At 38.7% G+C, this 18,205-nt stretch overlaps 1 protein-coding gene across 3 annotated transcripts in view; it reads right to left on the bottom strand.

Annotated features, from left to right (window-relative positions):
• PCDH19 (protocadherin 19) overlaps positions 1–18,205 on the bottom strand; it is a 113,297-nt gene that overhangs the window by 42,402 nt on the left and 52,690 nt on the right. Inside the window, exons 3-4 of one of the 3 annotated variants that reach the window (XM_030840545.2) lie at positions 12,725–12,783; positions 5,385–5,557 (exon numbers count right to left, since the gene is read on the bottom strand). In XM_030840545.2, coding sequence (XP_030696405.1) covers positions 5,385–5,557; positions 12,725–12,783 — 232 coding nt within the window. The remainder of the gene's footprint in view (positions 1–5,384; positions 5,558–12,724; positions 12,784–18,205) is intronic. The other 2 variants (XM_060292604.1, XM_060292605.1) reach the window with 2 other exon arrangements.

Below are 18,205 nucleotides of genomic sequence, written 5' to 3'. Positions count from 1 at the left end.
TATCATGGCCTATAGAACTTGCTTCATCATGAAGCAATTGGGAAAAAATTCACCTAGCAAATCACATAGAGCATAATTTTATCTTGCATACTATGTCGGGGCCTGGCTTCCACTCTTCCTCCAAAGGGATCCCATTACACCAAACTGTCTTTTGAAATGCACTTTGCTTTCCAGCTCAAATAATCTTAATTAATTTCTTCACTGATCATATGCAGTCTATTCCATACTGGACCATTTGTGCTATTGGATCATAAACTCCTAGAGAATGAAACTGCTAATTGTTCAGTGTGCTCCCTTTATATAGCCTCCATCCTCCAATGCTTTCCGAGTGTTCAGAAATATAGAAATTCTTAGTGCCAACCAGTAAAGAAAGCCCTTGACATTTACTCTCGTGATGAGTAATGAATCCCATACTACAGGTAATTATTAATAATAATAAATTTTAAAATAGACAATGACTATGAGACAACTAAAAGTTCCAAGTGGATCAGGAAAACATTATTATATTAAGAAAAGGAATAGCGCTTTTATTTCAAAGCAGATGAACAGAGCTGTCCTAAAAGAATTCTCTGACCAAAAGGCCCAGGCCAAAATAATGCTAGTAAACAACTGCTAAGAGCATGGATGTTTCCATTAGTTAAGGACAACATTTTATTCTAGCGGCTACCTTGCCAATAAAATGTAAATAATGCTTTGGAAGGAGTTCAATTATCTGGTGCAGCAATGTAGTTGAAATAAATAAAAGCATCCACCTGTCACTTCTCTTCCCACCTACCCAGCCATTGCTGAGACTGAGAATGGATAAAGGTCCTGGATGTCAGAATGAAAGGGAGACTGGGTATTGAGTATCACTGAGTACCTCTTAACCAGCAAGGTAACTGGGCATGTCAGAGATTAAACCAACCATCTTACAATGACAGTAACTAAAAGTAAGCAGGAAGTTCAATCTCAGAGTAGATGGATTTAAAAAGAAAATGTTTAATATTGTGACACTGTTCAAATTAGAACATCAAGAATCTTTCGTGATACTCTTACTAAAAATAAGATCTTGAGTGTAACAGTCTTCTTTTATTGTTTCTTTTGCTTTATTGGCACAATATTAATAAGGTTTTTATTAGTCCCAGGCTCCATTCTTACGATGATTTCTAAAATCAGAAAGAATTATTCATTTCATCATTGAGCTGACCTTGGTCACCCCAGTAAAACCCGGATAAGCATAGCTAAAAAGATAACTTTCACAGTCAATAACAGAAGTAGTTGACACATTCCCAGAGCCAGACATATAGTGGGCACTCCAAAATATTGCTGAATGAATGAATAATATATATCTATGCATGGATTTTTCCTGTCTGGTTAGAATGCTGTATACCTAAGGTAAGATGAAAAAAACCTGCAAGTCATATATATAGAAACACTGTATACATATACATTACTGTGTTCAAGTAATTAAACATTTTACCTGGTATATTTTCAAGAGGCTAAACACACCTTTAAAAGATTCTATATGAGCAAAACCAGGGGAGAAATAACCACATGAATTGCAAAACAGTATATCTAGCCTGAAAGATGCTAATTCGGGTCCAGGGGGAGCTAATCAACCCCTTTGTTGAAGTAAAGATAAAACTTTTTGACAGCAAATGCTATTCTGATAAAATGGAATTTTCAATTACTCTATGAACATCTGGTTCATGCTACCATTTCTGGAGCCCAGCAGCACACTGCTTTGCAATGTCACAAAATATTCTCCATTGAGAACTCCCTATTTTGCTAAGAGATTAATTGAAATGAGTGTTTGGAAATTTAGTGAGGTGAGAGGTGAGTCGGGGGATAGGTAAGAGGATAAGGAAAGGATGTTTAGTCACTGAATCATAATTTCCTTAAAAGCCTAGAGGAAATTAAATTACACATTGTTGGTAGAGTGTTGAAAGTGTAAACGTCTTAATACACCTGTGGTTGAAACTAGAATATGCATAGTATGCAGTCTACAGAACATTTTCATGGCTAATTTGCAAGCAGTGGTTACATTAGACACAGATCAAGTTCTTCAAATCCATGTTTTACACAACAAACATGTTAAATGATATTCAGGCGATGAAACTAGCAAATAAACAAGTTTAGGAACATGCAGAAGAACCTACACTCCGAGAAATAAAGCAATCATTATATTGCATTTTGGTGATTTTAGATGTCAAAATCAGCTAGATGTTATCACAAATTTCTGTATGTTCCTTCCATTTGGTATCAATTAGCATGGGAGGGGAAACCAATTCAGTGTTGTAGTGAACTCCAAATTAGGTGCATATTACAGCAATTAGAGTCATCTTTTCAGCTGATGAATTTATAATCAATAATTAAAATCATAAGGTAAGAGATTGAGTGTGATTTGAAACAAATTAGTTGGGCTTGGGACTAGTATGTATGGTTCTAAGACATGAACCTATAAACTCTAATTTCATATCAGGACTACACATTTGAGTATGCATAATGGGATATCCAAGTCATCACAAATGGGCATGCAAAGAAGCAAGGAGACAAAAGCCTCTTAACCCAGCACTATTCAATCCAAAAATAACCCTGACAGGAAGAGATTCAAGCCCAGTGAAACCCCCAATTGTGCAACAAACCCATGAGCCTCTGGCATCTCTGACCACCCTGCTTTTTGGCTATTCTTCTTAGAGATTGTCTGCAGAAATTGCATAGGGAGAAATTTTTGTCCCTGCCAGAAGGTGGTAATTTTACCAAATAACTCAAATTCACGGAGGGAAAACAATGGTTAAAAGATTTGAGTGCGACTCCCCAGCTCAGCACCAAATCACATCAGGAACCAGATCAGGTGGTAAAATCTGCTGAGTGATAACACTTACTTGTTCTCAAGGCACTCTGAGAGCTATAGAGAGATAGCATTGCAAAAAAGTGCCATATGCCAGTAGAAGTACAGGATAAAGAATGTTCCATCACGTTCTTTTCTGGGAAGCCATGACAAGAGCTACAGTATGGGGGACAAGCTGAGACATATTAATTCAAAGGCACTGCAGATGATAAATGTAATTCAGTCACCTGGCAACCAGGAAATTCAGCTCAGCCAGTTCATCAACCCACTGACCTGGTTTTAGCCTTGTCGAGAGTGATACCAGGATTGATAATAATCCAGAAAGAAGAGATTCCTGCCATTCCATCATATCTCCACCCTGACCCAGCTCACAGATGTGTTTGGTTGGGGCAATCAAAATGCAATCAGTGATTGTCTTTCAACCACTGTGCCTTAGGATAAAATGAAAAACATTTATTATATGAATCCAAGTTTGAGAAAATGCTAGAAAATGTTAATTTTTGAATCATTGCTATTGTTTGAGGTAGCAATATTCAACCCAAGTAAACTGGTGACACCACCTATGTGGCTAGCCTAGAGTTGATTGGGGATACAATTAAGTACTATTATGGAAAGCTCAGTAGTACTGGGATATCATAAGGTAGAGCCAGAGATGTAAACAAGGCCTGAATTCCCTTTGTAACTAAACTTTAATGACTCAACCAAATTGAAAAGAACAAACCCGAGGGTTGGTTCAAGGTTTAGCCACTGCTAGAATAATGGAAAAAATGAAGATACATAGATAAGAATCGAATATTGAGAAACAAAATGTAAAAGTGTTGCCAAAACAGAAGAGCAAAAAACTGTGTGTGTGTGTGTAATCCCCATCTTAAACATAGGAGAGTCTTGGGATAATGCCACACATTTGCTTTAGAAGTCTCATTATTACAAATCTACAGTATCTATACACAATACATCCCTTTTGTAAGAAACACTCAGAAAAATTAGCTGCAGTCCACTGGTACTATTTTCCTAGAGACATGTGACAAAAAACTAAAACAAATGTTGTTCTAGCCAGGCACAAAGTGAGAATCAATTATGACTATTTCTTTTCCTGGAGTCATTTCATTTTAGAGAGCATCTAACTAAAACCCTTCCTGATACAAATGAAAAAGCATTTCTTTGAGACACAAGACTAGTAAATGATACATATCAGTCTGTATCCTGTGACACGCTGCTAATCCTCTGGGAATCAAATAGCCTCTGTTTCAGTTATATAAATGTTTGATTTTTTTCATCTTTAGTCTTAGTAAGATTACCCAGAAAGTATAGTATCTCTGCGGATGGCACCACTCACCAATGAGAGAAGGCAGCAGTGCATAATCGGTAGTGACATATATATTATAGACTTTGACACTTGGATCTGCTGGGGAGGGGATGGACTAAACAATTTAATAGAATCTACAGTGACTAACTTTTTCTCCATAGAAAACATTTTATTTTGTGGATCTTACATTTTTTTCCCCTTTGGATTCATTTACAAGACCAAAACAAAAGCATTTAATGATGTTTACAGTGAAATGAAACAGCTGAAGACCAGCACATAATCACCATATTTTGTTTTCTCATCTTTAAGTCATTTAGCAGTGGGGCTTCCAGCTGAGCTTGCGTCTAGCTTCTCTCAAGACATAGCCAAGCATTCTGAACCTTCACTGAGCCTAAACACCAAGCTGAATTCATAGTTCTTAATTGAAAAAGACAGGCTGTTTGTCCAACATGTTTGCATCAGTAAAACACTGAAAATGACATTTGTGCTCAAGTCCATCTGAACATTCTGCCTTAGCTGAACTCTGCTAATGTTTTTATACCCTGGTTTATGCTTGGCTCCTCTTGCTAAAGCATGTGTGGCTGAGTTCCCAAAAATAGACTCTTCTTCATACATGAGGATGCCGTTCCTGACTTGTGCTTTGAGGCATTTTTGACATGCACAGAATGTTACATTAAGTCAGCCATGTTTTCTTACCCTGGTCTCTCCTATGAACAATGGCATGCATTTGCATGGTAGCTAGTGGGATTTGGCATCACAGCCCCATAGACAAAATGGGAAGTTTTGTACTCTCTCCTCAGTAAAGATTATGCAATCTGTGGTCAGAGAACAGAGTCTCTTTCTGGGTAAAGTTAACCAACTTGATATGGAAATAAAACTCACCCCTTTGGTGTCATAAGTGCTGTGCTCTCTGCAACTCAACTGATCAGTCCAATTCATGTACTAAAGCAAAAAGAGGCATTTATTCCTAGTGAGAAGGCATCTGTTAATTTCCTATGTGTGCAGTGCAGTTATGATCGATGAGTATGTATACAATATGTATAGGTAGTTGGCTTTTTAAATGCCTGAACGTTATATGATCATACGGGATCCACTCATGGAGGGTGAAGAAGAGTCTGGACAGGTGTCAGGACATCTCAAAACCCTGTAGGAAAATACACTCATTACAGTAAAGTAATGCAGTGAGCCTCCAAACATCCTGGGTTCTTTGGAATCTATGGTTGCAACTTACAGCCGATCAGCCCTTACCATGGTCAGGCATCTGAGATCCCATGGAGGTCACGCTGGTGTTCAGCACATTATTGACAGCCGTGTCACAATACAGGCTTCGCTGGACATCATGCTCACTGTCGGTCTGGTCACTCTCCTCATGGCCGCTATCCTTCAGGCTGTTGCCCTCTAAGTCCTTGAAGGTGGAGCTGCTGGGTTAAAGAAAGAATGATAATTTATAACTGTGATAGATCTGATTTTTAAAACTCTTTCAGAGCCAGGATGATGTCAGCTCTGTGGTGAGGCCAACAGCAACTGGATTGTCCAACAGGGCAGGAGGAGGAGAAATTTCTGTTTAAAGATCACGGAACTTAACATTGTAGAGAGGTTCCCACTACTGGATGCTGATGCAGCTAATACTTTCATTCACTTATCTTCATTGCATCACTACTGGCGAGGCGGAAGAAGCTACAACTCTGAAACAACCACCTGCAAAAAATATCATCATTTCAGAAGGTTTTTTTCTCTTCTTACATAATCAAATTAAAATAATAACAGCTAATGTTTACTGAGGGATTACTGTGCATGAGGCACTGTTCTAAGTGCTTGACATGAGTTAACTATTTTAATAATCACAACTTTATAAGAGACAGGTGCTATTAATATTCACATTTACAGGTGAAGAAAAGAGAGGCACATGGAAGTTAAATAACTTGTCCAAGGTCACATAGCTGGTTAAAATGTAGCAGATCTAAGACCAAACCCAGGCAGTCTAGCTGCAGAGCCTGGACCCTTAAACACTATGTATACTACCCCTCCAAAGATATCTACTAACCAACTGTGAAAATGAAAGTGGAAGAAATTGAGGTAATGCAATTCAAATAGAAAGGGTTATCAGGATCAGAGAACTCAGGTCAGTTTTAACTGAGAGAGGTTGAGGGACAGAGTCAAAGAAAAAGAGGAGAGGTAAGAGCTGAGAAGAAGAGAGCCTTCGCGCATGGAAAGTAAGACAAAAGTGAGAACCAGAGAGTGAACTCTAAGGAAACTGTGAGTGTAGCTATGCTAAGAACATGGCAACTTGCAGCTCAAGACTTTGTGTGTAAATTTTTCTTGCACCTATTAAATCAATCCACCATTCAATGCACTAAGCATACTACCCAAAATCCCCACACCATTTCTCACGAAATAGAGAACAATACATTAGGTACATCCATAGAGGCCCCATCTGCTATTTCTAATACTTTGTGTGTCCTGACAGAATCTGCAGCTGTGCTCCACCATGGACCATAAATTATGCATCTGAAATACCTAGTGAATGGGGAATCCATTCCCTAGTCAGTGAGGAAGCTGCAAAGGCATACTCAAGAAAATGTGTTGTTGTCTCAACAAGGGAGAGTGGCACACTTGTGAATTAGGACAAGTCTCAACAGACCTACTCTACCTCTGAAAAGGGAGCCCTGTGGAGATGACACTGCAAACTCGCTTGATCTGCTCAACCTTGAACATCCACAGGCCTGGCTCTCTGAAGCTTTGATAAGAACATTCAATACATACGATGAAGAGCTATGCCATGGACACAATGGCTACATTGTCAATCTCCACACTTGGTCAAAAGGAAATCACAGCAGATTTTTAACATATGACCAACCTAGATGTAGAATGCTTGCTGCCCTGAATATGAAAAGGAAAAGACCAAAAGGGCAGTAACTGGAAAGCCATAATTGTCAGAAAATGAAGGGCAGAAGGGGGTGAAGCATTGACCTGTTTGCTAATTATTTTCAGAAAGAATAACTGAGCATCAACTGTATTAAAACTAAAATCATTCAATAGGCCAACTCACTCAGCTCCTCCAAATTATGTCATGCAGCTACTCAGCCCTATGGACCCACCAGGATGCAGTCCTATTCAAAAATCAATCATCTTATGAGTCTTTTATGGTCATTAAGACCAAATGGAAACACATGCTTTAAAGTGTGTCACCACCTCTAGTTTTATGGCACAGATTTGGAGGCTTCCTGTAAATACTAATCACACAGCATGAACAGATTCAAAGTTTGTTTTTTAGAAAAAAATCTGGTCCTGCCCACATGCACCCCTGCACCTCAGGAGAAAGGAAACCTGCCTGGATAGTATTACTAGTTCCTACATTTTTATAACAAATAATTTTTTGACCTGCATTTCTGCTATCTGAAGCATGTGAAAATTTCTTTAATCCACAATGCAAAATTGTTACCTTAAACCACAGAATTCAACCCTGAATTGACTGCATTTCAGCAGTTGCTAAAACTTGCTTGAGACATACGATGGTGAGGGGTGTAGAATAAGAACAATGCAATTAACCATTCCTTAGAGCAAGGTTCTCAACCTCGGCACCATTGATATTTTGGGATGCATAATTCTTTGTTGCGGGTTGGGGGGGTGTCCTGTGCATTGTAGGATATTTAGCAGCATCCCTGGCCTCTATCCACTAGATGCCAGTAGTGCCTCTCCCAGAAGTTACAACCAAAAATGTCTCCAGACTTTGCCAAATCACTCCCAGGTGAGAACCACTGCTCTAGGTTCTTTAAACTCTATTCCTGTAGCATATTAGATTTCCTGACTGTAGTGGAAAGAGCACTGAACTTGGAGTCATTAGAACAAGTGATAATCCATAATCTGCCACTTCATCTATGGGAACCTGGGCCTGATAGCTAATGTCTTGGTGCCTAGACTTCCTTGTCTGTAAAATGCATTTGCTGGGAATTCCCTGGCGGTCCAGTGGTTAGGATTCCATGCTTTCACTGCCAAGGGCCCAGGTTCAATCCCTTGTTGGGGAACTAAGTACATCACTGTTAATCAGCTATAATCCAATTTTAAAAAAAAAAGAAAGAAAAAGAAAAAACTTAAAAAAATAAAATAATAAAATGCATTTGCTAAAACCTCTTTCAAGAGGCCATTTTGAGGACTCAATGAGATAGTTCACATGAAGTACCAGGTATACACAAATGCTCAGTAAATGGTTATTGTTTAATATGATCATTACTTCCATATATGGTAATGCTTTCATTGAGTTACTATTAAATATTATGCCCATAGTCTTTTTATAGGATTGATATAGGAAATGTATATATAAATAATGTTTCTATATCTTCTATAAACTATAGTCAGACATTGTCCACTATGTTAATTTCTTCTAAAATTCAGGGACAGGAAAAAAATTCTCCTGTCAAATGTGTATCCTTCCTTTATTAAAAAATGAGAATGACACGCTCTGGTATACTTACCTTTCTGTCTTGGCTTCTCAAAAGCTTCAAGGAAAATATAATGTTTAATTGCAGTGAGTTACATGCCAGGGATCTCTATTTAGCTTCTTGTAATTGGTTTTGGATCTGTCTTTTAAATTTTTGATCATCGTTTTTATATGCATCTAAATATTATAAACCACCTCGGAGCTTTTGGTTTTTTAGGTAGAAAGAAGAGAAATAATAAAATAGTGAAGAATTGGCTACTAGGACTTAAGGGACTGGTAAGGAGAGAATAAGTCATATATTCTCTAAAGAAAAAGCAAGGAGTATTAACCCCCTCCCCCAAACCTTAGAATAGTTAACTTGTTTAAAGCTCAGTTTGCCCATCTGACAAACTAAGTACCACTTACTCTCTAAGTACCACTTTCTCTCTCTCATCCTGTAAGGACATTTAGTGGCTTAATGAATGGATTTCTGTAAGGCAGTTTAAGACAGTAAGTAAGATGCTGCAAATTGTAAAACAGCCTGGTAAACGGCCACTCACCCAAAACAAATAACAATTTATGCCAGGCATAAAAAATGCTGATTCCACTTGCTTTATTACCTGTGTACTTCTTGGTAGATGAACGACTTGTAAACCAACTTTTGTGGGACAATAAATTAGGGTTCTTTTTGCAATGGTATTGTAAATACAAATGTTTCTATTACTTGCTCTGGTGGCCAACAGAGGGACAAGTTTGTCTGAGAAAACTTAGAACAAGATTCTGCACACAATAATTACTCATAAAATTCTTGATGAATGATCATTAATAACATTCTGACCCGTATTTACCCTTTAAAATATTAGAAATCTTTCCAAAAGACAAAAAAATCTGAAAGGAAACAGGTCTTATCTTCCTAGTAGGTCACACCACATACCCAGGAAATACCTTCTGAGAATGAGAAAAGAGTGAAAGTCAAAAGAGAAGGGAAACTATATTTAAGAAACATAAGGAAGATCCCAGAGTGGTTCCTAGACCACCTGTATCACAATCACCTTGGGAACCTGTGAAAACTGGAGATTCTCCAGGGATGGAGCTAGAGACTCTGCATTTAACAAGCCTCCCAGGAGATTCTAATGCACACAAAAGGACAGAAATTGCAGGTTTAAGGGAACATTTAATGCTAGTTTTCAATGGAAAAATGCTGAGGCGTTTTTTTCAACTTTTTTCCTCCATTCCTTCAATAAACATGTACCAGCATTTGTTATAGACAAGGCACCATACCAGGTGCTGCAAAACCCCAGGACAATTTGGGTGGAAAAGGAAAGCACTACGCATGGTTTAGGAGCCAATGCTCATTTTTTTCCCCACACTGCTTCAGTACCATGTTCATTTCCTGTTTTATTTTCTTTGAGCTATAGCCACATGCACTGCTTGATATTGCTCAAAAAGCACTGCAGAAGCAGGTATCAGACAGCAGCACAGAAAACTGGCATGAGGAAAGAGTGTTGCAGCAGGGACAAAGTAGCACTGCTGGCTTTCCTTGCTGAGATGACAGCAAGGAAACAAACATAGCAGGAAGGAAATCTATCCAGAAAAAAATCCTAACTGTCTTGGCTTGTTAATCTGGACTCTGACATAAACCTTGGGTATACCTGCAGGTTACAGGTGACATTCTGAAAAAAAAAAAACTACAGAAATATATTGCTAGATTACTCAGTGCAGAAGATTATGGGCGAATGTGCCATATATCTTCCGTTACCCTTCCAGATCTACTCTTCACCCTTCTCAACCTTGATTTGTGCTAGGAGAACCCCCTTGCCCTCTGGCTTTCCTTTGGTTTACCCTAGGTAGACAGATGAGAGAATAAAAGGAGTCTGAGTGTAAGACAGTTAACAACTGCTGGAGAATGCTAAAAAGAAGGGTCCAAGAAGCATCCTTGGATGGGTAGAAAGTGAATAGAGGAAGAAAAAATGGATAGGAAAAGAAGTTCTCAAGGTTGGCCTGAAATTGGATTGGCATTTAAAGAAACAAGGACTTGATAATAAAGTTAAAACTGATAATCAGATTCAGAATGTCCTGGTCAGGAGCTTTTTCCATGCATGTAAATGGATCCTCAAGAAACCACATACAGCAAAACACCTTTCAAACATCACTGTGAGCTATTTGAACATGGTTTGTGTGGTTTTATCACCTAGTCACTACTCTCTTAACATTTTCCACACATTTTACATTTAAAATAGTTAGTCCCCCCAAAAAGCATAGCACACAAGATTCCCTGTGTCTTTCCAGGTATTGTGCTTTGTCTAAATTCAATTGATCCTATAAATTCCAAGGCCTTTGTGGTTTTCTAAAGCCCTCAGGGTTCCAAAAACAGAACCTGGCAAAAATGCATGTGTCCCTGAGCTTTCAGATGTTTCCTCTTAATCAAGGTTGTCCCTGGTAAAAAGCCACTATCTTTGATTTCAGGCAACATCAGGAGATTTTTCCACTGAGATCCTATTGAGTCCAGGTTGTGCCTTTTGTGTGTCTGTGTGTGCAAACAAAAACATATAAAGTAATTAATCAAAATCAGAAGTTCAAGTGAGTCCCAAAGCTGCTGTGGAAATACATGTGTCCCGACAGCTAAATGTTCGAACATAAGTTTTCATCTCATCAGTTTGCCTTGTGCATTGGATATTCAGGTCTGACCTAAGACGGTGAGGGTCCCCAGGAGTCTTAGCTTTCTGCCATGCTATGAAAATCAGGCTTATGCTATTAGTTTAACCTGGTCGTAGAATCCCCGGGTACCCAGAGCTAGCCCAAGGGATCTATGAGGATAAGGTAAGTCACTGTTTTTACCAGAAGTTTAAAAAAGGAGCTATGAAATAACAGTTCTGAAGCAGAAAGAAAGCAAATTTCTGCTGTGGTTACTCTAATAAGTGCACAAAAAAGAGGGCTTTTTCCCTCCTAATAGATCAGTCGGATAATTTTGAATTCCTCCCCTTCTGCTTTTATTCTGTAGGCCAAGAAAATATTCAAAATGGATTCCTCCCAACCCCTCAAAAACTTCCAAACAATGCTATGACTGTTAATACTGGGCTATCCATTTTCAGATAATTAACGATTGACACTTAAGGTCACAAGCGATTCCAGACCAATACAGATAAACCTAGCATGTTTTCAGGGTTACTGCAGCATCGTGAATTAAATTAGATCTGAATTAAAGTTGTTTGTACAACAAACTAGTTTATTCCTCGAATCCTACACTTCTGGTGATGTAAATTTATGGAATTAGAGCCAGCAAATAATAGAATTTTCAGATCTTCTCTACTGCAGCTCTAACATACCCTGCTTGCTTCTCTATTTCATTTCTATTATTTTAACAATCACACACAGAGTTCAATTTTAGCTGCAGAATAACCACTGGACCATTCAAGAGGATATCTGCATCAAACAGTAATAAAGGCATCATCTGAATGGTCAGTACCAATTTTTCTGCACAAGTTCTCTCCTTAGAGGACTCCCTGAACCCCTTGTCTTGCCTGCCTTGGGCACCTCAGTGCCCACCGCACCAGATAGAAATCTTCCTTGGCAGTATTCAGCTCTGTATTCACATACGTTGTGGCTCCATGGATAACTGAGTTATGACCAACCATTCACACAAATCTCAACTTTGAACGCTTCATTTGAAATACTTCTATTTCAAGATTTACTGAATTAGGCAAATACCTTTTCTTTCCCTCTCTCATCTATAAAGTTTTTTAAAGATAAGGAATTAGTTTATCTGTCATTAAAATAGCCTTAAAATGATTTCAAAGTTGTCAAAATAACAGCCATGCTGAAATTCACTAGAAGTTCCACAGGAGAAAATTTTAATATTAGATTTCTTAATCATCACATAAAGCTGTATTTTAATATGACCCCAATTTTTTTTATTTTGTTAATTATTTCTGTATACAGTTATGTAAATAAACATGATAAAATGTCGACAGTGATTCTAGGTGGCGGAATTACCAGTGATTTTTACTTAGTTTTTTTTAATGCTTTTCTGAATTTTCCTAATTTTCTACAATAAACAGATAGGTATTTTCATTTCAAAATCTGAAAACGGCACCATTAAAAATACTTAATCTTTTTGCTTTTTATATTAAATCAAGCTTAGTTGTAGAAATAGGCAAGCAAACCAACATACCTTTTGATTAAATGGGCTCGGCTGTTCACGTAGTTGGAGTCAAAAGAATAGTTTTCAGTCTGCAGTGGGGGGAAAAAAAGATTAAAAAGGTTACAGAGATGACTCATGAAAAGAGCTAAACTCTCCTGCTTAGGAGGAATTTTTCTACTGGGCAAGAGGCAATGAATGAATCAGAAACCAAGGCCATAGTGGTGCAACAGCCTGACGAATGCCTGCCACCTCCTTGGGGCCCTGGGGGCTCTGTGGAGGCAGCTCTCCCAGGCAGATGAAGATGAACTTGACACAAACATCCCCTAGAATATGCCTGGCTACTGACCATGCAACCACTTAGGGAAGATACAGCATGACCCAAAATCTTTACAGAAACTAATTGCTTCCCATTCCCCAGTGGACACAATTCTGTGCCCATCAAATTGACTGGAAGTTCAAAGGTATTTTTATTAGTAGTAGATAATTAACATGTTAAAATATGTATTCCATAGATATGGAAATGCAAGCAAGGTAATCACTGTGGATTTAAACTGCACTTCCCTTTGTTTTAAGACATTTTGCTCAGCACTGGTTATACAGGAAGGCCTTCGTTTTATCACAGACATAAAGGCAAACAAGTATTATGCCTAAAACGGGATGAAGGGCAGTCCACAGGGGGTGCCAAAGCCTTTCATGTGAAACATGAAGTTTGCAAGCAAACCTATCATAGCACGTTCCTATCATTAAAACACCACTGTCTAATCTGGTTACAGCAGACTGCCTGAACAATGGTTTTACAAAAGCAAATGCAGAATACCTGCCAGATGAAAGAGATGGGCTAACAGTTGATGAGCATCCAGAGGTTGGGGGTGGATTGAAGGGGGGGCAGCCTTAGAAGGGGGAACACAGGGAAAAGTCAACACTGAAGTAACTGAAAGTCCAGTAAAGTGGATCTTACCTCTAACACTAAAGTACTACTCTCCTTGAACCATTGTATAAACTGAAAAATGTCCAAACACATCTCCTCCACTCTCCTGCCAGTCTACCAGAAATTCTCACCATTCTCACCATTCCTTAGGGCCTTCTGAAATCACTTCAACTGAAAGTGCCTGGGAAAGGAAACACAATAGCTGTCGAGCTAACAAAATAGTACATTCCTTTCCGATGACTACTGTCGCTAGGCTCTTAGATGCAGCTTTATGTTTCAAGGAGCTCAGAATTTGGTAGAGGGGAAAACAGGACAGGTGATAGCAGATCTAACTACCACATGAGCACCAAACAGCCAATAGTCAGGATAGGGACCCTAAGTATCTAGAGTAAGTGGGGATGGGGGTGGCGAGTAGGTGAGAGAAAGAAGGAAGAACGTATGGAGAAGAAAACTAAATCCCATCACTGCCCTGTACTTACTCAGGCATGCCCATGCCCTCCACATGCCCCTTATTTGAAGATGAGCTGTATAATATCCACCCACACTGCTTTTATCTAGAGGATAAAATCCCCTTTAATGAAAACCACAAGTAAGTTTTTGTGCTGTTGGAAGGAATGGATTGGGAGAGTGAAAATCAAAAGGGTTAGTTCATTTCTAATTTGTTCATAAGAAAATGGAGGCTGAAATTGTTGCAAACATAATTACAGAAGGAGGAAGCAAACTTGAAGGTGCATGGGGAATACAATGCTGGAAGAGGTTGTCCATCAGTCAGTCAACCAACAAACACTTCTTGAACTGATTTTTATACAAACATAAAATGCAAAAATGGTGTTGGGTAAATGTGCTTTTCTATGATATTCAGTACAATATATAATTTAATAAGTGGAAATCTCCTAACCGCCCCCCCAAAAGCATTCTATACAAATAAAACAGGGAATTGATTAAGCACTCAGGAGTTTAATTATTAGTTTGTACAACCGGGACAAATTACTTAATTTCTATGTGTCTCATTTTACTCCTCTATAAAATAGGCATAATGGAACACAAATCCAAAGGGGAATTTCAAGTGCATTTATCATGACTCATTGTGGGAATGATGGAAACCCTTATCCTCTGCTTTCTACAGAACCTGGATCCCTGAGTAGGAGCAAGGATTTGACCACATTCGGGCAATAAAAGAGTAACGTGCTTACATTCCATCTCAGCCTCCAAACTTCCTAAATCATTTTTTCAAGAAAGTTAATAGATAGAGAAACAGATGTAAAAGAAAAGAGGATACTGGCTTTGCAGGGAAAGCATGAGCAACATCCCAAGATATTGTCATGTTAAAGAAGCCAGTTTTCAAGTAGAATATTTTACATAGACTTGCATATGAGGGTGTCCAATCTGTGTGCACTGTGCATCAAATATGGAGCCCTGTGGAGATGTGACCTCCAGGCACGGTGCCAGAACTCTGGGCAAATAAGCAAAACCATACAAATTTATCCCTGGTGACTGTACTACTTCTTGGTCCTAATGGAATAATATATCTCACCTTGAGGATTCCCACTCACAGGCACTGAGTTAAAAGAGGACACAGGTCTAAAAGTCTTGCTTATGGAAACCTTAACAATTCTCTTTCCCTTGCTGTGATATACAGATGGGTTAACCTGGGCAGAAAAGCCAGCCATGATCTGCCACTGTAGGTAGGAGAGTATCATTGAAGCTTATCACCTTCCTATCTTTCTCCTTTTTCTTAGTCTAAAAGAGTAAACCCCCCTCCCATTCTCGTGGGTCCTGGCCTTCAAATGTAAATACTCCATTCCCCAAACCAGCACCAACCATAATGGACAGATGGCCCATGCTGCATCCTCATGCAATTAGAAGTACTGTTCATGAGGCAGGTTACTAGAACTGATTTTCCTATAATGGATGGTACTATACTGAGTCATCCATTGTCTTTTGCCTCTTTAATCAGTATCAGGTTTCTTTGTGAGGCAGCTTGGTTAGCGTTATGGAAACAACGTATGCAACAGAATTATTCTAATTGGGTAGGATACACTATTCTGGCCTCATTAGAACTATAATCCAAACAACTGAGCTAACTGGCCATAGATGGCCTTTTATGGGTCAGGGTATACTAACATCAAGTGTTCTTGCTCATACCGATTCAAGGCGTGTGCTCAAACCCAACTGTGCACTGAAAGAGTAAATTTTTTTCACACTTCAGGTAGAGCAAACAATGAGACTCAGACCACCCTGAAGAAGGAAATAATCTTTTCTTAATGAATAGTTTGCATGCCTTAAGCCGGTGATTCTCAGCCCTAACTGCACATTAGAATCAACTAGGGAATTTTTTTTTAATACTGTTGTGAAGGTCCCACTCCAAGAGATTCTGAGGTAATTGGCATGGAATGGGGCCCAGGCATTAGTATTTTTTTTAAAAGCTTCCCAGGTAATTCTAACAGACATCCAGAGTGGAGAACTCTCCTGAGCAAAAGATGGGCCACAGGCTTTGACTTGATGTGCTGTGTTTTCTAAGGCAAGCTCAGCTGTTTAGAAGATGGATCTCTTTTGTCAGATTATCTGCCAAGGTGATCTCAATAGAAGATAAATAATGACAACAGAAATACACTTTTTAAGAAATAATAGAAGAGCTTTTCTTTTTTGCATGAATGTATTGGCTCCTGGTTAGCCTTATTTAATCAAAATTTGCTTGACATTATTCCAATCCCCTCTCTAAGTATTCTAAATGGCAAATAACATAAAACATTTGAGAGGGGAAATTTTCTCTAAATGTCACATTAATTTCACTAGGAAATGTCCCCATCTCTAATGAGACAGCCAAGTTAACACAGGAACACAACAAAGAGACAAGAATATTTGTTTCTGAAAAACCTAAATCTTGACGTTAGAAAAAAAAAATGGGTCTAGAGCAAACTTTTATTTTCTGTCTCAGTGGTAAATAAGAGTCACTTTCCTATCATTTAATATATTTCTCCCAAATCCCTTCTCTAATTAGAATTCCTTATCCTAGGATTCACTGAGAGCAGACTTCTCACTTTGTTTAGGTTTAATAAAATCTTGATTTTCTGAAAACCTAAAGAATAAATACTTCTGGATAGCAGAGGGGTTTTTTTTGTTTTTTGTTTGTTTGTTTGTTTGTTTGTTTTTGCAGTACGCGGGCCTCTCACTGTTGTGGCCTCTCCCGTTGCAGAGCACAGGCTCCGGACGCGCAGGCTCCGCGGCCATGGCTCACAGGCCTAGCTGCTCCGCTGCATGTGGGATCCTCCCAGACCTGGGCACGAACCCGTGTCCCCTGCATTGGCAGGCGGATTCTCAACCACTGCGCCACCAGGGAAGCCTGGGAAGCCCCTGGATAGCACAGTTTTTTAGATAGCTTAGTGCTTTCTCCTCTAAGGACTAAAACTTTGATTTAAAATCCTACCCATTCTGCCTTCTTTTTGAACGTTATCACACAGTTCCTTATTGGTTCCTTAGAAGAACCTTTCTAAACATAAATCACTGTACTGTGCAGGTTTTGCCTGTACACTCACTGACCCCAAAGCACTGTGTTTTTTGAGTTCTTACCTTTAATTTTTAACATATGTCTCCCACCAACTTGCTATAAAACACTCAATATTGTTACTTCTCAGTACTATTAGTATATCAAAAGCAGCTCCTCTTCTGTTTCAAGTTTGATATTTCCACTCTGCTGTCTTGGAAACTATATAATTATTAGAACAGTCTAGAAAATGAGAGTTAAGTTCTGGGTAGAGAGCTGAGATGTTTTTCTGAGAGGGAAATGACGTGATCTTTACTATAGGGACTTCTGTGTAATGTTTTGGGTTTTGTTGTTGTTTGTTTTTTTACCTGCTCAGGAGCCTTCTTTGCTAACTACTTTCTACTCTCAGCTCCTTTCTGGATATGGGAGGTTTCTAGAGAGACTTTGGGGTGGGTAGTATGTTATTATGTTAATGAGTCTGGCACATCTGAAGTCAAATACTTCCACTTTGTCAGGCCCCCAAGGTACCAGAATGCCCTACTTTAACTGTCATTTTGCATTACTTTCACAGTTCACTAAGTTGTGCCCTAGTCTCTGGAAGAGTGACTGCGACTCTCTCAGCACCACATTTATCACCAGGAGAGACTTCAGCCCTAAGGAGAAACAAGCCCAATAAATGCAGATATCCAGGACTAGAATATTTGCCCAGCGGCACAAATCCCCAGGTCATGCTACAAAGTTAAAGAAGGTTACAGATGCTGAGATGAAAACAAGAGATTCATCAAACCTTAAGGTTTTCATTTGAAAATGAACAGCCATTTTAAATTACACTTTAAAAGTCCCATCAAACTGAAAAGCATTATAACTGCGATCTGCTAACTAATTCTTTTTAATTTTTCACTCAGTCATCTTATCAAAACAAATAGGAAAACTGGAATCCTAAATCAGATGCACAGCAAAATGATTTTTAAATGCTGGTTCTTGATCAATAATGATAAGATGCATAACCTTTTTCTAAAAGCGATTGCTGCTTTAGATGTTCAAATGGCATCTCCTCACAAAGGCGTTTTTAGAAAATGAATTGAAAAATGACTTTTTC

The sequence above is a fragment of the Globicephala melas genome, chromosome X, assembly GCF_963455315.2.
Source record: "Globicephala melas chromosome X, mGloMel1.2, whole genome shotgun sequence".
In the NCBI taxonomy this organism is placed as follows: Eukaryota; Metazoa; Chordata; class Mammalia; order Artiodactyla; family Delphinidae; genus Globicephala; species Globicephala melas.
Note: the sequence above shows the minus strand (reverse complement) of the source record. Positions and strands in the feature narration are given on the sequence as shown.